Source organism: Dipodomys spectabilis, unplaced genomic scaffold (assembly GCF_019054845.1).
Source record: "Dipodomys spectabilis isolate Male_0828 unplaced genomic scaffold, ASM1905484v1 ptg000001l, whole genome shotgun sequence".
Classification (NCBI taxonomy): domain Eukaryota; kingdom Metazoa; phylum Chordata; class Mammalia; order Rodentia; family Heteromyidae; genus Dipodomys; species Dipodomys spectabilis.
This window is the reverse complement of record NW_024870678.1, coordinates 10405486-10427802: the sequence shown is the minus strand read 5'-3', so window position 1 is coordinate 10427802 and position 22317 is coordinate 10405486. Positions and strand designations below refer to the sequence as shown.

At 37.3% G+C, this 22317-nt stretch overlaps 1 protein-coding gene across 2 annotated transcripts in view; it reads left to right on the top strand.

Annotated features, from left to right (window-relative positions):
* The window catches only part of Man1a1 (mannosidase alpha class 1A member 1), a 159327-nt gene that overhangs the window by 117920 nt on the left and 19090 nt on the right, over positions 1–22317 (top strand). For both annotated transcript variants that reach the window (XM_042667279.1, XM_042667335.1), the window contains exons 6-7: positions 18975–19098; positions 20972–21065. In XM_042667279.1, coding sequence (XP_042523213.1) covers positions 18975–19098; positions 20972–21065 — 218 coding nt within the window. The remainder of the gene's footprint in view (positions 1–18974; positions 19099–20971; positions 21066–22317) is intronic.

Below are 22317 nucleotides of genomic sequence, written 5' to 3'. Positions count from 1 at the left end.
CAAGTCTGAGGCCCTGAGTTCTTTATTGTACTGGCCCAGTACCAGTACAATAAATAAATTATTAATTTTTTGGAATGGTAATTCTACAAAGACAAATAGTTCTTTGGCAGCTTTACAGAAAAATGTGATGTCTAGTCATATGAAATCTATTCAAGTAGATTAAGAATCACCAAAAAAGGTTTTACTTGCCTTTATATTAAATATATATATATATATATATATATATATGACTCTGTGTAAATATTTGAATATTTGAAGATTTTTCTTTTTCTTTTTTCTTTCTTTTTTTAAAATGTTTTTTATTGTAAAAATACTGTACAGAGGGGTTATAGGTACATGAGCAAGGTAATGAGTACATTTCCTATCAAGCATTGTTACCTCTTCCTTTGCTTTTCCTCTACCATCCCTTCCTTCCCACCTCCACAACTACACTCCACCCTTCCCCCTTTTACCCCTCCCCACCTAAATTGTAAAGTTTGTTTTTCAACATAGTGTCATTGTTAGAATGGGTCAACCTGTATCCCTATTTGAGCATTTTTTTTCCCTTCCCCTCCCCAAGCTAGAGAAGTGTATATACAAGATTCATGGCACTGGAATCAAATGCAGTGGAAACGGGTTATACTGTGGGGGAGGATCATACAAAGAAACAAAAAAATCACATGGTACATTATAAATACATTAGGAACAATAGCAAGAAAGAAAAAACCACTTGTGTCCCTATCTTGGGATTCATTTTGCTTAACATCATCTTATCTTGTCATATGTACATAGCTTTTGACCTTTTCTGCTTGACCTAGACATATACTAGTTATTGCAAATAAGGGAAAGTGTGGGACCTATGTTTCTTTGGGCCTGGCTTACTTCACTTAATATAATTTTTTCCAAGTCTTTCCATTTCCTAATAAATGGGGTGATGTCATTCTTTCTGATGGAGGCATAGAATTCCATTGTATGTATGTATGTGTGTGTATATATATATATATATATATATGTATATATATACATATATATTTATATATATACCACATTTTCTTGATCCATTCATCTACTGAGGACCTCTATGAGGAAAACTTTAAAAATCTGAAAAAGGAAATCAAAGCAGAACTTAGAAAGTGGAAAAACCTCCCATGCTCCTGGATTAGAAGGATCAGCATCATGAAAATGGCAATACTTCCCAAGGCTATCTACAAACTCAATGTGATACCTATCAATATTCCAACCTCATTCTTCAGTGAAATAGAGGAAGCAATCCAAAAATTCATATGGAACAATAAAAGACCCCGAATAGCAAAAATGATCTTTAACAGAAAGAATAGTGCTGGAGGAATATCAATACCAAATTTCAACCTCTACTACAAACCATAGTAATCAAAACAGTTTGGTAGTGGCACAAGAACAGACCTTAGGACCAATAGAATAGAATTGAAAACCCAGAAATGAACCCACAGACCTATAGCCACCTAATTCTTCAATAAGGGAGATAAAAAAAAAATAAAATGGAAGAAAGACAGTCTCTTCAGTAAATGGTGCTGGCAAAATTGGTTAAATACCTGTAGAAAACTAAAGTTAGATCGTTATATATCACCCTGCACCAGAATCAACTCCAAATGGATCAAAGACCTCGAAGTCAAAGCAGACACCCTGAAAATATTACAAGAAGGAATAGGAGAAACCCTACGTCTCCTAGGCACGGGCCGAAATTTTCTTAATAGAGATCCAGAATCACAACAATCAAAGAAAGGTTGGATAAATGGGATTGTATGAAGCTGCAGAGCTTCTGCATGGCAAAGGACATAGATCAATAGAAAGATCAATAAAAAAAAAAGCCCATGGACTGAGAGAAGATCTTCACTAGCCATACAACGGATAAGGGTCTCATATCTAAAATATACTTGGAACTCAAAAAATTAAATCCCTCAACAACAAATCCTCAAAGAAACAACTGCCCAATAAACAAAAGACTTAAAGAGAAACTTCTCTGAAGAGGAAATAAGAATGGTCAATAGACATATGAAGAAATGCTCGGAGCTAGGAAGGTGGCTTAAGTGGTAGAGCGCTAGCCTTGAGCTGAAGAGCTGAGGGACAGTGCCCAGGCCCAGAGTTCAGGCCCCACAACCGGGCCCCCCAAAAAAAAAATGCTCAACCTTTCTAGCCATAAAAGAAATGCAAATCAAACAACATTGAGATTCCACCTTACACCAGTTAGAATATCTATAATCAAGAACTCTAATAACAACAGATGCTGGAGGGGATGTGGCCAGAAGGAAACCCTACTGCATTGTTGGTGGGAGTGTAGCTGTTCAACCACTTTGGAAAGCAGTATGGAGGTTCCTCAAAAGACGCCACATAGCGCTCCCTTATGACCCAGCAATTCCACTTTTGGGCATTTACCCAAATGATCACAAACAAGACCATACTATAGCTACCAGCACAACTATGTTTATTGCAGCATTATTTATCTTTCTTTTTATTTTTTCCGGTCCTGGAGCTTGAACTCAGGATCTGGGCACTGGACACTGTCCCTAAGCCTCTTTGTACTCAAAACTAAAGCTCTACCACTAGAGCTGCGGCACCACTTCTGGCTTTTTCTGAGTAGTTTATTGGAGATAAGAGTTTCACACACTTTCCTGACTGATCTGGCTTTGAACTACAATTGTCAAATCTCAGTCAAATCTCAGGATTACCAGCATGGGCCACTAGTGCCCAGCTTGAAGTATTTTTAAAGTTATCTCTCAGTTGTGGGGCTTGAACTCTGGGTCTGGGCGCTGTCCCTGCACTCTTCAGCTCAAGGCGAGTGCTCTATTGCTTGAGCCACAGCACCACTTCCAGTTTTCTAGTGGTTTATTAGAGATAAGAGTCTCATGGAGTTTCCTGCCCAGGTGGCTTTGAACTGCTATCCTCAGACCTCAGCCTCCTGAGTAGCTAGGATTACAGGCATGAGCCACTGGCCCCTGGCCTAAAGTTATCTTTTTCTAGAAGATTTCTTGAAGAGTTTTCTTTAAATGCTGCCTATTTGGTAGTTGTTTAGACAATTTGATTGCTTTAAGAAAATTGGCTGCTAACCCTAGCAGTTTTTTAAGTTTTAGTAAGGTTTTATTTTAGTATAATTTAGTTAAAGTAGGGGAAAATAGAAAGAAAAAAAAAGAGGAAAACATTTCCTGCTTCCTTTGCAGGAAAATGGGAGCTAAACCCTCAACAGTAGCATTTTTAAAACATCTTTAAATCTTATCTTTGTTTCATTACTACTTGTGCTGTAATTTTTATCTCCAAGTGAACATTTGGTGAATTTATTTTTATTGAATACACATCTCTAAAATTGACAAGAAAAAACAAAAAAAGAAAGAAAAACAGATTTCTCTTGGATAGCTAAATGTCAGTTGCTTAATCTAAGAAAGATAAAAATATATTTTCTGGGCTGAACCTTGTGTTTTTAAAAACCTAGCTTGTATGTATGTCCTGTGTCATCTATCTGAAAGTCTACAGGGTGGGTTACTTTGTTTCATACATAAGGAAATTACTACCTGCAAAAACTTAAAGGACTTGCCCAAGGCCATACCTGAAAATTCTCTAAATACATAAATAAAATGTGGAATGGTTATTTGACTTGTTCTCTGATTTACTTTCAACTTCTCTGCTGTCTATTCTTCTGGATAAAATGTTCTCCACTACTTAAATGCAACCACTTTTCTCTCCTCACTTAATGGGAAATATTGACAAAACTACTAAACCTTCACAAGGAAGAAATAAATCAGTGAACTTTATCAGTAAGATCCAAAGGAGAATGAAATGCTAAAACGAAATTAATTTTAAGATAATTAACTATTCATAGCCATGATAAGGTAAGTTATTGAACAGGTGAAACTTGAACAGAAAGTATATAAGTCGGGCACTGGTGGCTCATTTCTGAAATCTTCACTATTTAGTAGGTTGAGATCTGAGGATTGTGGTTCAAAGCCAGCTGAGGAAGGAAAGCACATGAGTGTCTTGTCTCCTAATTAACCACCAAAAAGCCAGAGGTAGAGCTGTGGCTCAAGTGGCACAGTACTAGCCTTGAGCAAAGAAGCTTAGGGAAAGAGTCCTGTTGTTGAGTTCAAGCTCCAGGACAGGGGGGCAGTGCGGGGGAGAGGGAGAAGTAAAGAGAAAGGATGAAAGTACATTATAGTGAAAAGCAAAAGTCTGTTAGCAGAAAACCTAAATTGAATGCTTATTTATACATTCTAATATATATAATATAATATACAATAATTGATTATATATTATATACATATAATATATACATTCTAACTAGACTTTTAGGATTTTTTTAAATATCTTGGGTGAGGAGAAAGGGCTTTCTAAATGGGGAACCAAACCCAGAACATCTACAGTACAGAGGGAAGTATGGGAAAATCTTACCAAATAAAAATTAGCATGACAACAAAGACTAAAATCAACAGACTACAAATAGAGGGGGGGAAAAACTGTAAAACAGGCTAGATAATACAAATCTTCTTAATACATAAAAGCTCTGCGAAAATGTCACAGTTAATGTGGCATGATTGTAACTTTTTAATTTTTTTTAGAGGGAGGGCTACCTGTTTATCAGTAGAGAACTGGTTTAATAAAATATGATTATACATTACATGGAATATTATTATGCAGCTGCTAAAAATGATTATCCTAGAAAGCTGCCTGCAATGAGCTCCTAATTGAGACAGGCATGTTGCCCAGCAATGTGTGTAACATAGCTCTGTCTTATTAAAAATAACGAAGTTTTGATCTATATGTCTTCATCAGTCTTCCATCCCTGTGAAAAACTCCCTGAGAAAGACAACTTGAAGGTGGTACTGATCACTTCAGCTCATGGTTTTCAGAAGTCTTGGCCTATGAGCCTATGCTTTGGGTCTCTGGCAAGGCAGAGCATCATGGTGGCAGGAATATTTGACTGAGGAAGCTGCTCATCTCCAGGCAGGCAGTAAGCAGAAAGATACAGAAAGGAACAAGGACAAGATATACCAACAGGATACAAGATGTACCACTAGTGTCCTGCATCCTCAATCAGATCCCACCTCCTGGTTCTACCAGTCTTCCAATAAAGGCATCCGATTGTTACTCTATCAGTGAATTAAGCCAGTGATTAAGTCAGTTCTCATGATCAGGGCTGATCTTTGCATGAGGACCAAGCCTTCAACACACAAACCTTTAGGTGGACACTTTATATTTAAACTCAAACAATCCAGCGTTAGCCTCTATTTGCCCATGCCCATCTCATAATGCAAAGTGCATTTGTTTGAGTCTATCTCTAAGCAGCCCCAAAGTCTCAGAGACAGAGATGCAGACAGAGACACAGACACAGACAGAGAGAAAGAGAGGGAGGGAGAGAGAGAAGTTCATAAGACAGTACTAAGAAAAAACTGCATTGGCCATTATGCATATTGGAACTTAAAGCAGCATTAAGATATTACTTTTTACATAGCAGAGATATCAAGCTTTAAAAAAAATTGACAAATGCCTCATCAGTGAGTAACTAACACGTAGAGAGAATATGTATTGGCACAAATTTTAAATGCTCGGTTTGAGCTTTCTCCCTATAATTATGAATGATGGTTATTATAGAGAAGTCTGAAAGACATAATCACAGTTATATAATGTTTGTTTATTAAATTGTAAATATATACTTTATGGCCTTAGGTCCTCCAGACCTACTCATGCAACAACCTGTGTCAGATATCAAAGCTAGAAGAAACAAAAGAAAAATGTTAAAGTCATTGTACACTCACACAGTGGACTATTGGGTGATTTTAATAAGGTATAACAAGGTACTTCACTTTTTCATAAAAGTGTATTACTTACTTTTTGCGAACAAATACCTCACTGAATTAGCTTAAGAGGTGAATTATTTATATTGGCTCCTGGGTTCAGAGGTATCAGTTATGGCAGGCAGGGTATGACATTTCTGAGCTGGTTGACTTACAGAAGCCTGGAAGCAGAGGAGAAAAACAAGGGACCAGAGCAAGATATAACCCACAAGGACATGCCGTCAGTGACCTTCCATCTTCAACACCCAGGCTCCACCTACTGCCTTTCATGAAATCAACCACCCCCCCCTATAGTGCCACTTTGTAGTGAATTGATTAATCCATTCATTAAGCTAAAGCCCTCATGTTCTAATCATCTCCAGAAACACCCTGGCAAGACATACTCAGAGTTGGGCTTTTCCACTCTCTTAGGCATTTCTCAATCCAATCAAGTTCACAATTAAGATTAACCATCTTACTCTAGTAACTTTTGGGGGAAGATTTCATTAAAATTGCTGATGGCATCTACTCAGAAATGATCTGTGGTAACTGGGGTGCAAGGCAGACTTGCTTCTTTCCTATAATCTTTTGTATCTCTTTAATTTTGCCATGTGCATGTTATTTTTATATTTTGTATGATTTCTGAAAAGCCAGTGCCAATAAGCTGTCTCTCAAATTGAACAAATTGATCTTTATGATAAAATAGCAAAGGAAATTTTAAATGCTCAGACTGGGCCTTCTCCTTATAATTGTGAATGATAGTTCTTACAGCAAAGTCTGAAAGACAGAATCACACTTGTCTTCATCATTCTGCTTACTATCTCACTTTTCCATTTTCTTAAATGCCGTCACTATTCACTCAGCTGCTGGAGGTAAAACACAGGAAATTCTTTATTTCTGTCTAACCTTATCCCCAAATCCAATTCTTCCTGACAACTCTTTATATGCAGGACATAGCCAAATCTCTCTGTCTGTCCATCTCTATTAGACAAGCCCAGGCCTCCACCATCTGTCTCTTGTCTGGGCAACTGTTCACTTATTTCCTTCCTGTCTTGCTTTCATGTACTCTTTTCCCATGGTGTATAAAGTGACTTTTTAAAATTCAAACTAGATATTATCTTCCTCTTCCCCATTCCCTTGCACTTAGAGTAAGTCCAAATGCTCGCTCCTGTCTATGGGCCTTGCATGAGCTGGGCTTCCTGGTACTGGATCCCCTCCCTGTCTTGCAGCCATACCCACCAGCTTTCCATTGTCATACATGGCAGAGTCATGCCCATCTTGGGGCTCTTGGAGGAGTTATCCTCAGGGTCACACGATTGTTTCTGGTCTCAGCTTGAAGATGCCCCCTTCTCTGTGTTCTTACCAATAAGTTGATCGAAAGGAATTGCCCATCCATCTCTATTATATCCTGTTGTATTTTCTTCTTAGCACTTCACATTACAAGATATTTGTGCCATTTTTCAAATTGACATTCTGCTATTAACTGAAGTAGGTAATCTGAAATTTTAAGAAGGTGTATTTTCCTCATGGGATCTAAGAAGGCATTTTCATTTCAAATGAAGGGGAAAAATAGCTCAGAAACATCATTATTGCTCTTAAATTGACATTCAAGGAAACAGAAGACATTCATCACAAACACAAGATATTTTGTACCAAGAATAGACCCACTCTGTGAAACTCTGGAATCTACCGTTTTACTTCAAATCAGTCCATTTCAAACCAGATTGGAATGGGGTGGCGGTAATGCCTTACTCTGATATAATTTGTCCAAAGCTTACACTTTCTATTTCATACTCTTCTCTTAAGAGACTCAAATTACTAGTCTACATTTCCTGTGGTTAAGAACCAATGTTTGGGGCCTAATTATTAACATAAAATTCCTTTCACTCTGCTTTGTACCTTTCTCTAGTGTCACATAAAGTCCAAACACCACTAGCAGGAAATAAAGAAAGAACGTTCTGGGTTTTTTTTCCTTCATTATTTTGCAAAGGCAAAATGAAAATGATTATTACTTCTGATTTCAAAAAGTAGTGTTTCATTTTAACTCTTTATCATGTTTTCTGAAAAATTAAGTAAAGTTACTAGATGCTAATTATATTCAGGACTGGCATTAATTTAAATACTTCCTTAAATATAAAATGATGAGGATAATCTTCAATCACAAAATGCATACATAGTAACACCATCATTTGTTTTGCCTTTTGCAAAGCGAACACACCTTAAAGTTTTTTAGTACAATTCAATTATGTCTGTTAAACTAAACTATTTCTTCTAGAAAATATGTAATTTTATTATGGAATTTTACCAGCCAGTGCCTTAGTCCTTTATATTATTTTTAAATATTAATATTATCAACTACCAAAAGTTCAAGCATGCCAAGTGCCAGTGGTTCACACCTGTAATCGTAGCTACTCAGGAGACTGAGATCTGAGGATCGCAGTTCAAAGCCACTCCGGGCAGAAAAGTCTATGAGACTCTTATCTCTAATTAACCACCAGAAAACTGGAAGTGGCACTGTGGCTTAAGTGGTAGAGGGCTTACCTTGAGCTGAAGAGCTGAGGGAAAGCACCCAGACCCAGAGTCCAAGCCCCATGACGAAAAAAAAAAAAGTTCAAGCACCTAGACTAATGCATCTTGATTATTCTTACCATGTACAAGTTATTGGAATTTAATTATATTTTCAGTCTTTTTCTAATAATATAGAGAATCTAATCATTGAAAATGTGCAAACATGTAAGTTGTCAATTCACGTGAAATATTTAACTATGAGTAATAAACCTTACTTAGAGTTGTTCATGAATTTAATAGAAAGTATTAAAGATTATTGTAATATGTTAGAAATGATTAACTGCTGTCACATGTAATTTCAGCAGTTATCAAATTATGTAAATCTTGATTTGGAGAAGAGGTAGTAGTAAAGAAATAGCATTCACTCCCTGCTAACTTTCTAGTTAAGAAGGAAAGCTGAGCATGAAAAGTTAAACATTGCAGACATCACAACATGGCAGTAGCTACTGATATACAGATCATCCTATAGCAGTGACTGGATTTCCTATAAGGGTAATGCTGAGGGCCAAACAGAGCATTCATTGAGTTCATTTTAGTAGTTCATGTTCTATTGAGAATACTTGTCTTTATTTTTTTTGTTGTTGTGAAAATACCATACAGAGGGGTTACAATTACATGAGCAAAATAATGAGTACGTTTCTTATCAAGCATTGTTGCCTTCTACTTTGTTTCCCCTCACCATCCCTTCCCATCTCCCCCACCCCGTCCCCCCAATTCTCCCCCCACCCCCATCCCCCCCGCACTAAAGTTGTAAAGTTCATTTTTCGACATAACGTCTTGTACATCTCATTGTTTCAATGGGTCTACCTGTATCCCTATTTAGACAATTGAGAATACCTGTCTTTGTAATTGACTTTTCCTCTTTCCTCTTCATTTTGTTATCAAATTTGTGTCTAATCTTCGGCTTTTAAAATTATGCAACATATTGGGCGCCAGTGGCTCACGCCTCTAATCCTAGCTACTCAGGAGACTGAGATCTGAGATTGGTTCAAAGCCAGCCTGGGCAGGAAAGTTCTATAAGACTCTTATCTCCAATAACTACATAGAAAAAGTCACAGCACTGTTGCTTCTAGAGCACTAGCCTTGAGCAAGAAAAGCTCAGAGACAGCACCGAGGTCCAGAATTCAAGACCCAGTAGCAGCCAAAAAAAAGTTCAACAGCCTCCAAACCATAGCTATGGGCAGAAAGCAGAAACAAGAAAATGAAATATCATGGTAGCTTTCTTCCCAGCATCTTTTTACTGCAAGCCATGTGTACATGGCTTAACTATGTGTTGCTTCCTACATAAAAGTTCAAGTCTTAAGGAAAACTACCATACTAAATTACAAGGTGGTATAATCAACTATCCTATTTCTCTTGGTTGGTAGGATTTATGTTAGATGCTAAAAGAAGTATCTAAGTTTACATAATGCATCTTTAAAAGAGCACTCTAATTATTGGCCCTGATTATCTAAACATCATCTGCTTCTTGAGCTTTCTTGTGATTAACTTATAATCACTTGGGAATTTGAATAGCAATTACAGTATTTACATTTTGTCACTATAGATTCTTTAATTTAGCACTCATTTTACAGATCTTGCCTTAGATACAATTTATTGTCCATTCAGAAATGTACTGGTAACTAATTTATCAAAGAATATCTTCAATTATTCCCAAGTGGTTTAATGTTTAGAAAAGTCCTTCACTAAGAATCTGCTAACTGGATATCAGTGTGCATTATAAAGCAGTTCACTTTATTTTATACAAATTCATTTGTAAAATTTTTATTGTAAAGGTGATACATAAGTCAACTATTGAGATTTTTTTGAACAGTGTCACCCCTACCCTCATTTTCTCCCAGTTTATTCCCTCAAAACTCTCCTCCTCTCCCTCCAAGTTGGGTAGTTCATTTCCAAGGTAGTGTCTAGTGAGTATAACTGCTGATTTAGTTCATACTTTGTCCCTTTCACTTTCCCTCCCCAAATCAGATAAACTAAAATACAAGACAAAAGAATTTAAAACCCATTTGATTTCTTAGCTGAAGAGTGCCCATAGGAAGGGCAGGAATGGTTCACTAAAAATAGTTTGTTATCCACTCAGCTGTGGGGACAAAAACTTAATTGAACTGCATTTCATATTCTCTACCTCCAGATTTTATAGAAGGCCCAATTTGACCTTAAAAATATGTGAGTATGTTTCCTATTGTGCCTGATGTTTGTATAACATAGTAACTGGCACGTAACAGTCCATTAGAGATGACAGACTAGTTCAGTCTCGCTCACTGAGTTTGTCATGGTGCATCCCCAAAGTGTTTATCTTTTAACCTGCTGAACAGAATAATTTAAAAGTGTCCTGATATTCCTCAGAATTAATCTCAAAGATCATAAGTTTGGGCGAAATGGATAGTAAACTTTTCTTTTCAGTCAGTCCATAGCTTCAGCAGCCCTAAGATGAATGATGCCAGACTTTAACTTTCATGGAGTAGCTCATAGAGTTTCCCTAATTACTAGAAGGGAGCCCAGACGTGATCAAAGCATAATGTATGTATATATGAGAATCTCACAATGCAGCCCATTAGTTTGTACAATTAATATATATTAATAACTATAATTTTGAAATATGTCCTTACAAAAAGTTACCCAATTATTATCAAACAGACGAGTTTTAGGGGCCAGGGATTTTGTTTCATTGACTATATAAGAAAAACAAAAAACTACCATCATTATTTCATTCAAAGAAAAAAGGTAAAATTTATCACAAAAATCAGAAGTACATAAATTCAAAATTAAAGTCATTTTATTTGAATAAAATTTAAACTACAGAAGAATTTACCACCTTATACAATAAAAAATGTATTAAAAAAGAATTTACCACCCTATTCTTACTTTACTCATTTAATTGTACCTTAGCAATAACAGATCACAACTTCAGACCATTTCAAGTATGTGACAGTAATCCAAAATATCATCCTGAAGAATATTTTTCTTAAGTCAGCTGTCAGAGGTCACCTGCATGTAATAGTAGATGTGGGATCATAGTATTTAAAAGTAAATGTAGACTGTGAGCCATCGATACAACTCTTGTTTTTGTGTATTAATTGCATTAAATTAAGCATGGATTGGGCACCTCTGTTCCTTGGTAGTGTTGTAAACGTTGGGGTTGATTGTACTAGTGCGTAAAGCAAGTGGAATAAGCAGTTCTGGTTACTTGGATTCCAGCAAAGGACCATGGAAGCAAATTTGGCAAAGGTGAGAAGCCTGGAGTCTGTACTGATTTCATATAGTTTGTGATCCACAGACCCATAGAATGAAAGGCAGACACAGTGATAAACAAGCATAGCACATGTCATCGACGTCGTGATATTTTCATTACTATGTTAGCACGTATTATGTGTTACACTCCTAGAATAATGGAATGTTGGTCTCAAAAATCACAGTAAGAGGGAATTTTAAGAAGATTTCTAGAAAATTGGATTAGTAGGTTACCATATCTGAAGTTGGACTACACTCTTTCTATTCCACCTTGAGATTTATTAATCTAGGTTTATTTGTCTAGATGGGAATATATGGATGAAATTACCCCTCTCCAGTTTTGAAAGACTTGATGTGGTAACCTACCAAAAATAGGTTTAACGCATCCCAAGAGTTGTAACTCCGTAAACAGTGGGCACTTATTACCTCTCACACCCATTCCCAAATCTTCAGTTTAGACAATTAAACTTTACCATCTTCCAGCTGGAAGCTATGTAGACATTTTTTCAGAAAATGAGCTTTACAAAGAAAACTGTACACACCACTGAACTGGTTGGAGGGGGGGGGGACAAATTAATGTCATTTTTCAGTAGGCTGTTTTTTTTAATAAATCAGAACATATTCAGATTGATACTATGCACTTAACAGTGGTTATAGTGTATATTGATTCATATAGAAAATGCAATGTATATGTAAATCAATGTGTGGAATATCCTTTTGTTTCCTTAGGTAAATGAAGTAAGTGTGAATGCATACACACATACCTAAATGCACCAAAATGCATTTCCCTCAGTTGGGCTAGCTTTTTGGTGGGGTTTCGTGAACTTTGTGGTAAGATATGACAGTTTTCTTCAGTAACTGCCTGGTTAGTTTATAACAGTTGTAGGGAGAAGATGATTGTGACATGTTGGGACCCCACAGACATTAGGTATCACTTAGAGAATGTTATTTTCTGTTTTTGTAACAAACCCTCTGCTTCCCCGACAATTCCAGAGAAAGCCAGGTGCAAAGACAATAGAATTAAGATAACCTAAAATAGTAAGTGTTCAGTTTCAACTGTCTAAAATAACTGTCCATGCTGAGATTGTACAAGATATGGCTAATTTTAAGCATTATTCAGTCATTGGTTTAAAAGTTTAATTATTAAAATTCTTTGATAATTTAACCAACTACTCGCTGCTGCTTAGAGGCAGTGGCTGTAGATTATGAGTTGTCAGTGGATGGACACCCTATATTAGCCACCTTGTCCCTGAGGAAAAGGTCTGCCTAAGTTGGCTATTGGAGTCATGAGCTCCAGTAGTATGTTATGACAGTCCCCTCGTATTGTTTGTCCAATTCTGAATGAGTTCTTTTAGACTGTGAACTTGACAGCTCCACACTCTCAGTGCCTTTTTAGGAAGAAGACATTTGTAAGTGAGGCTGGAATTACTTCCCTTCAAAAATCAGTTCGCTTTGGGAATACAGCTAAATGAAACATTCATGAAATTTCTTTTTTTTTTTTCTTTTTTTTTGTCGGTCATGAGGACTGAACTCTGAGCCTGGGCGCTGTCCTTCAGCTCTTCAGCTCAAGGCTAGCGCTCTACCACTTGAGCCTCAGCATCACTTCTGGCTTTTTTCTTTTTTGCTTATGTGGTGCTGAGGAATCAAACCCAGGGCCTCATGCATGCAAGGCAAGCGCTCTACCACTGAGCCACCTTCCCAGCCCCCCCTCTAATTATTCTTTTCCACTTTGTGCTAACCTCTAAAAAGAATAATATCAGATCATTTCCTCTTTTGAATAAAATATCCCTGTGCACTATCCCATTTTATATATGAGCAAGGCTTTACAATTAAAACATGTAGAATATGGAGGCTGGTTTTTTTCCAAAAATTAATAAATCCATCATCCCGAGGAGTAAACTATTTTGGGGACTGCGAACTTGCAGAGAGTGTGTTCACTGATGAGCTAATCAGAAATTACTCAGGCAAAAATCGTCAAAAAAAGAAATTATTCTTGATACTTCAATGAAAATTCTTTTCCATGTTGTATGGACTAGCAAGCAAATTAAAAGTCATAGCTAATCAAGACTGCAAAAGTATTTAATGTTTTGTTTAGATACCCAGTGGCAACTTTTAAAATTGTTTCTGTCTTAAAATTGTTTCTGTCTTATAAATTTTTTATTTGTTGCACTTGATTATGTTAGGTTTCCAAATATATGATCCAAATTTTACCTAGGTAATCGCTATAACATATGACTCTTTAGTTATCTCGATTCAAGCTTATTTTGATAGGGTGCACCATCAATCTAGAACAATCCTCCTGCTACTTGAGTCTTTAAAGGCTCTAGGAAAGGAGTTAGCAGCTCTCCCCTGGGATTCAGATGTAAATGGAATGGCACCATTAGTGCTGTAGTTCCTTCCTTTAGTTCCATTAACTGTTCCCAAGAGATAGAGGGAAAAGCATATAAAGCTTATCAGAGCTATGAAGTCAATAAATAATTATACTTTCTTGCTTTTGACTACAATGGGATAAAGAGACAAAGCTAACAAACTACATTCAAATTATAATTTGGAAAGAAACAAAAACATCATTCTACATTTTCAAAAGAATCTTAATGACCCCATTCTTTTAAAATATTTCTAGTTGCAAGAGCTAAAAGTGGTTACTTTTGTCAAATACTGAAATTTTAAGCTAAGTAAAGCATGTATACTAAATAGTATTCTTGCTTAAAAGGAAGAACTAAGGACAGTAGTGGAAACAAATAAAGTTGGAATAATACAACCATCATCTGTACCGGGATTCTTTAAGGCACACTTGGCAGCTACCCAGATCGTGCTAATTGATTTTGGGGTATGCATTTCTTTGCTCCCACTCCTCATTCTGGCTTATAACAATGTTTAAAACATTTAAATATCCTATCCTCTCATCTGATAGATCTCATAGTTTCTGGATACAGAGTATTATTTTGTCTTCAAAATAGTTTCACAGAATATGAGTCTTTATTAAATAGACCAGTTAAAGAACACCACAGTGCCTTTTAAAATACTGCAATGATGGAAACGAAGTTAAAGACATTTTAACTTCCAGAGATGAGTCATTTTGGCATTTGTCTGGCTCTTGGTAATGCAATGCCCAGGATACCCTTTATCCTAGGCCAAACAGCCAAACCGTCTCTGTACTCATTTTATTCTTGGTCATAGACCTACCATTCTAACACCAAATGCCCACCATCCAAATCAATGTTTGAGCTTTACAAATATGTAGCTTCTCCAATCGACAGAACTTAGAGACAAAAATACCTTAGACACCATGCTGCTACACTGTTGGACCTCATATTCCCAGCCTAGCTTGGTGAAGGATGTACCTATTTCCAAGTGCTTGTACACTGGAAGTCTGAATTGTAACCATAGCTTCATGTATTTAAAGTGTCTCATATTGCAAACCTGACCCACCATGGTCATGTGACGTTTTCTATATTGTTAAATTTCATTATAATAAAATAAGAGAGAAAATTATGCTATTTTATTTATATCCCTTTTTATTCATGGACCACTGCCTGAAGGATTTGTACAAATGCATACCACAGTAATGTCCAGAAAATAACATTTGTCACGAAGAGGAACAAAAAAGTAAATAATTCTGTGAATCTAGTTCCTTGTGTGAGACAAGACCCAAGTTGATTTTTGACTCTGCCTTCCTGCCTGGAGATAGTCATTTCCCTGACACACATTGTCATAGCTGTCATGATCTGTCATGCATATCCATGTTCTCTACAAGTCTTATCTGAGTGTCTCTGTAGCTTTGCCTATGAGGGTATAAGTGACCTTATGTAATATCTACCTGGAGGGGTGCCCTGATTTGTTGAGCCATTTGGGGCCATATTTAAGATCCAGTACAACCATATGTCTTATAAATAATTTTACGGAAATACATTAATTCTGTAGGTCAAAGACAGAATGTAAGTTAGATGGTAACCAAAGCCATCCTTGCAGAAAAGTGTCACCATGTATTTAAGCCCAGCCTATTGTCTGTGAGCATGAAGTGTGCTTTTCATGTTTGTGGTCCTCACATAATTAAAACAGTGAAAGAAAATAACACTATTCTTCTGATATGAAGCACATAAGAAAGGAAGCAAGAATATATAGCTTTCATTTCTTAATTTTCTAATGTTAAAAATGTTCACTGTCTCTAGTTTTCTTTTGCTTCACTACATAAACATCAGGAAGTACATGAATGTAAATTTGACTTGTTTTTTTTTTTCTTGTTGTTTATACACTAGTGAAGCTTTGTACTTGCTAGTCAAGTGCTCTACCACTTGAGGTATACCCTAGCACTTTTAAAAACATTGGGGGGCTGGGAAGGTGGATCATTGGTAGAGTGCTTGCCTTCCATGCATGAGGCCCTGGGTTTGATTCCTCAGCACCACATAAGCAAAAAAAAGCCAGAAGTGGTGCTGTGGCTCAAGTGGTAGAGTGCTGAGGATAAGAGCTGAGGGACAGCGCCCAGGCCCAGAGTTCAGGCCCCAGGACTGACCAAAAAGAATAATTTTTTTTTTGGTAATTTAAAGTTTGTAAAAATCTTCATCCAGATACAGTTTATAAACAATAAAATGTATATTCTGTGTGCACTGCTTGGTGAGATTCTGAAGTTTCTATTAGCATACATCAGTTGTAACAAAAGGCTTTCATTGATAATTCCATGGATGTGTACAGTAGACTTTGGCCAAGTTCAGGCCCCCATTATCCACCCACAGCATAATGGATTTCATTATGCTATCTTCATGTGTGTGTGTGTGTGTGTGTGTGTGTGTGTGTGTGTGTGTGTGTGTGTGTGTGTGTGTGTGTGTGTGTGTGTGTGTAATGTACTCACCTTCCACACCTTCCAGTGCCCTCTCCTCTTCCCTTACTCACCTCACAGATACCCAGCCCAGGAAGTTCTTCTTTTACCCTCAGTTCCATTAGTGTTATTATTACTATCATTTTAGTTTTATATTGTTTTTATGCCAGTGTCTTGCTGTCCTTGCTCCAACTTGTGATCGTTTAGCCTCTCCTTCCTAAGTAGCCGTTATTCCAGGCATATGCCGCAATGCCTGGCTTGCGTCTTATGTAGTGCATTTATATTCCTTAACCTTCACGTCTGAGTATGCCACTAAATATGCCAGTCTCCTAAACTGAAAAAAAAAGTCCCTAAAAATTGGGAGATGGACTGGACGTTTCTCAGCCTGCCCTATTTTCTTCCTTCTCCAAGATGAAGTCATCATCTCCTCTTTCCCCAGTCCTGTTGTATAGTTGCACTTTTGTTTTTAATACTTCTCCATAACATAGAAGTTCGTAGTTTTGCTTAATAGGTTATTGACTTTGCTCAGTGATGGAATGCGTGCATTAAAATTTTGATGCATCATGGGAAATTAATGGCCAATTACTATGTGTATTTCCATATGTGAATAAAATTTGAAAGTCCTGTTCATCTCATTAGGATGACTCGAGGTTGTTTTTATCTGTGCCAACTATGAAAATAAAACTGATTCTCATTTCCCGAACCCAAAATTTAGGACCTGTCTTTTATACATGGATGTATGATTTTTCAGTTCTTTGCAGGCTTGGTTTTCCCTGTGTGCTCTCATTAGGTATACTTTATACCCATTTTTTAGCACAAAATCTGAATTTTACTTTAAAAAAGGACAAAAAATAAGCCCCCAGGATTTTAGGACTGGCTGTCCCTGGTTTTCCTGTTCTTTGGCATTCTTCAATAGCCTGGTGGCAGAGGAAACGACAGGACTGACAGTGTTTACCCATCAAAGAAGGCTGGCTAGGAATTTTAGAGGATCCTTGTTGGCAGCATTTATGTGGGATCTACCTTGGAAAGAGAGGGAAGGAAGAGTTCCATTGACCTTGCTGGGCTCAACTTTCACTACAGCCTTCTTACCTGAGCTCTTCCCTTCCCGCTACTCACTAGTATCAGAATCTGCCTTCTGCTTGGAATTCTCTCCATGGCTAGGTTCTCTCTCTCCCTGCTCTGTCCTCTCAACAGTTCCTATCCTTCAACAGTCAAACTCCAGTATCTCCTTGAAGAAGTGTTGTATGATCCTGCAGTGTTAGTGTGTCCTGGCTTTAGGTGCTGGTGGCACTCTTCTAGCATTTATCTTGCCATTGTGTTCTATAGGAATTACTTATGCTTAGATCATTCTTACCCACTGAACTTTAAAATCTTGAGAAAATAATGATGTATTATCATTATCATTCTTGTACCCCAACGCCATAGGTATTTATTGCAAATTGCACACAATAAATGCACATCTGAACTGAAACCAAAATGCGTATTGTAGATATCAGAGAATTTGTTCATCAAGAGAGTAATTATTTTGTATTTGAGTTTCCATATATGTACTGGTATTTTTAAATGATTCCCAAAAAATAAAGTAGCCAAGAGTTTGTGTGTGACCGTAAGAGTCATTTTGTGTTAGCACATTTGTGTGTATATTTATAAAGACTAGCTCAGGGGTTTTTGTCTTGTTTTGTTGCATGGCTGGGGATTAGACTCAGGGACTCCTGCTTGTTAGGAAGACCAGCTCTTTTAAAAAATTGTTTCTCCAAGATGAGCCATCAGACAATAATACTTGAAGCTTATTTCTTTGACTGTTTGATATCTATATAATGTCATTTTTTGTATCCTTGAGCGTAGATTAAATAAGATAGGAAAAACAGATATGCTAAAAAGTACATAAAAACGCATAAAAATGAAGTGTAGAAAATGAGGGAAGAAATAGAAAAGAGCAATATATTTAATGAATCTTGAAATGTATCTTGTATCCCAGTACAATGTTGTACTGTATATAATGTGAATGTCTATCATTTCATAGAATCTCAGGCTGAAATTAAAAGTGTTCTCAGTGTTGGATTGGACAGTGAGGAGAATGTTTTGGTCTGATTTTGTTTCACCTTCTACATGGAGTAGTTGTACAGCCCTTTATAGCAACTGTACCTTCCAGAACATTTATCTGCAAATGAACATAAAGCACACAGCAACTTCTTTCTAACTTAAGTCAGCACTAATTTTTATTGAGTCTAAACCTAAAACTGATAGCCCAAGAACACAAGGATTAGTTATATACTAACAAGAGTAAGCTATTTAATTCAGTGTATATCCTACAAAATCAAGAAAATTAAGGGACGGGTGGGGTGGGAAGGCTGGGAGAGGATGATCAAAAGGGTGACACTGATCAAGATACACTATATGCATAAACCACTTCGTTGAGTGACAACTCCTTGTTACTTAAAGATAATTTTTAAAAAAGAGAGTTGATCTGCTAAAAAAGTGAACTGTTAGCTGAGATGCCATTACTAGAAAGGAAAGCTTTTACTTCTACTATATAAAATGAACATTATCAGACTCATGACTCTTTCTTGTCTTCTCTTTAGTGGTATCGGGAGAAACTGGCCCTGGGCCTCTGGAGGCAGCAGTATTCTGGCAGAGTTTGGAACCCTGCATCTGGAGTTTATGCACTTGAGCCACTTATCAGGAAACCCCATCTTTGCTGAAAAGGTGAGATTCTCTTGCAAACAGCCCTTGTGAGCAGCAATATTCTGCCCTGGGAACTTTAATAATCCTGGACATGAAAAAGAACAAGGTTTGTATATCTCCTCAGGTACTTTTATAACATTCCCCATTTCCTTTACTGAAATCACAAACCCAACCTTTTCCATGACACCATCTAACTCAGGGTGAGAGGACCTGGCTTTCCCATGTGAATCTCTGTGCCTTAAGTTTCACTTCATCTGTATGATTCCATTAACTTCACCTAAAATATATATAATATTATATAGACTACATGTATCGTTACTATACAATAATGATATGAGGTGAAGGTTGAATTGATTTCTCATTTCAGTAAAGAAGCCCATTGAGATTTGTATACATTCCTACTCATCCTAGCTTTTATTCAATTTTAAAGTTCTCCCTTTTCAGCAAAATTCCTCCAAAGAGTTGCTGTTCTCTTAAGCTTCACCCATTTGGGCTTCACTCTGGCCACATGTATCTCAGTGACCTGAGAACACAACATTGCCAAAACTGCTTATCTGTTCTCCTCCCATTCATCTCCCCTGCCCTGCCAGCATTGGACAGGGTTGGCAGTTCCTTCATGAAAACAGTGCTTATAAAACTCCCCTGGTTTACCTCCTTTCCTGTTAGAGGTTTGGATGCGTCCTTCTCAGTCTCCTTGGTTAGACCCAACACACAACCTGTAAATTTTGGAAGGCCCTAGGACGCAAACCTTAGTCCCTCCTTTTTGTATCCCCCATTGTCTCCTCCAGTCTTTTCATATACCACTGGCTTTATACGTCCTCACAATACCATTAACTCCAAATTGATAACTCCAACCATTAACCTGTCCCTGAAGTTGTAATTCAGACTGTCCAACATTTATCTAACATCCACTACTAATAGACAAGACCCCCACTAAAATGCCTCAAACTCAACCCCCAGACCTGTTTTGTTCCAGGCTTCAAGTCTCACTTCTTTCTACAAAGTGGCTCAAGGCACAGTGATCTCAGTCACTGAGACAGAGTGATGTCAAGCCTTTGTCTAATATATCAGGAAATCCTTTGATTCTATCTTACTGCCTGGGCTGCCACACTGGTCCAGGACCCATCATCTTCTCTCACCTGGACTCTGTAGAAGCTAGCTTCACACGTCTTCCCTGATTTTAAGGATAGAGTCAAGCTTTACTGTGGGCTACAAGGCCTGTGTCCTGGACCCCACTTCACACTTTTCCTTGCTACTGATTTTTTCCCCCAGTGCTTCCTCACCTCTCACCTTTGTGGCTTTACCAAACTCATTTTCTTCGCGGGAGCTTTTCCTACTCACTCCTTCCTCTGCTCAAGTTATTTTCCCTCCAGATTTCTCCATGAACTGTTCTCTGGCATCTTTAAAATTCTCTTCAATTACATCCACTTTTCAGTACCACCTTAACCTAGTCAGCTTGTCCCCTCCCTTCCTGTCTGATACTAGTTCTCTCAGTCAAGTCAAATTCTAAACTATGTATGCACAACCTGAGTGACCTAAACCATAGGAATGTATTTCTCACAGTTCTGGAGGCTGACAAAACTATCTAAGACCAAGATTTAGACAAGGTAGGTTTCATTTTAAGGCCTCTTTGTTTGTAAGTGGGCCCTATTCTGCCATGTATTTATATGACAGATTCTTTCTGCCTGAGGAACAGAAAGAGTTCCCATGAGTCTCTTCTCATAAGTGTAAATATTCATTTCCTGTGATTATTTTTATAATAAGTTGATGAAAGCTCTCATTGTTCTAACTTTACATCATTTATGTCCATTTCTAAATTGTGAAAAATATTTTAAAGAAAGAATGGCATGTGGCTTTTCTTGAATTTCATATTAACATTTCTTTTATTTTGTAGGTAATGAATATTAGAAAAGTATTAAACAAACTGGAAAAACCAGAAGGCCTTTACCCTAACTATCTGAACCCCAGTAGTGGACAGTGGGGTCAACGTAAGTCAAAAAATTAGCATTTCTTTAGCACTTAGTAATCACAGTACTGTGCTAGTAGCAGAGAAAAGAAGCACCGATTATGTAGAGGAATGTTTAAAAGAAAAAGAAAAAAGGGGGGACTGGTTCCTTTGGCCATAGAACAGATTTGCTACCAGGGAAATGGATAGGTTATTTCACTGTATACTTTTTTTATGTATATGCCAGTCCTGGTGCTTGAACTCAGCCTGGGTGCTGTTCGTGAGCTTTTTTTGCTCAAAGCTAGCACTCTACCACTTAAGCCACTTCTTCACTCCTGGCTTTTTTGTTGGAAATAAGAGTCTCACAGACTTGCCTTGACTTCCCCGGGCTGCAATTCTCAATTTAGCTTCTTGAATAGCTAGGATTACAGGCATGAGCCAGCAGTGCCCAGCTCAATGTATAAGTTTAAGTGTGATAATATAGAAGTATTTCTGAAATGACTCATCTCAGAAAACAAAGATCTACTCAGGTTGGTGAGAGACATCAGCCTATACTGAGCGAGTCATGTGAGTGGATGGAAAATGTGCTCCTCTGTGCTAAGGAGAAGGGTCTTGTACAAAAAGATAGCCGTATCATCCTACTTCCTAACATTGTCTTTCTTTCAGTGTGGAGTTGGGAAGTTAGAAAAGCAAACAAACGATGCTTCAGGCTCCCAGATAAAGATTTCTTGCCAGTACATTTACTTTAGTGTAGGAGTTAAGTATCATACAAGAACTTTGGATGCCAGAAGCCTTCACTTCAGACAACTTCGAGAACCAGTATTCAGAGTAGGTGAAATAAATGTTCATAAGCTTATTTTGAGAAACAGTGGTAGATTAAATAGTAGTTGAAAGCAAGGGAAGAATCTTAAGTGGTTTGTTTAGCTATGCTAGGGTATTGGTGCTGCCTTAACATTTTACTTTAGTTTGGGTTATGCCTCATATTAAAATATCACATTATCAATTATTATGCCTTATTATTATATTAGAAGTACTTTCCTTAAAGAATATTTTATTAAAGTCAGGTGCAAGGATGCACATCTATAATCTAATCACTTGGGAGAATGAAGCAATCGGATTGGGAATCTGAGGCCAGCATGGCTGCATAGGGAGTTCAGGTCAGCCTAGACTAACTACGTGGCTAGATCTAGTCTCATGAAACAAGCAAAAGAGAAAAAATTCTCTCTCTCAAAAAGAGAGACAATTTAGTAGAAAAAAAAAAGTGTGCTAAAATAGTGTGGTAGTAGCAATGGAAG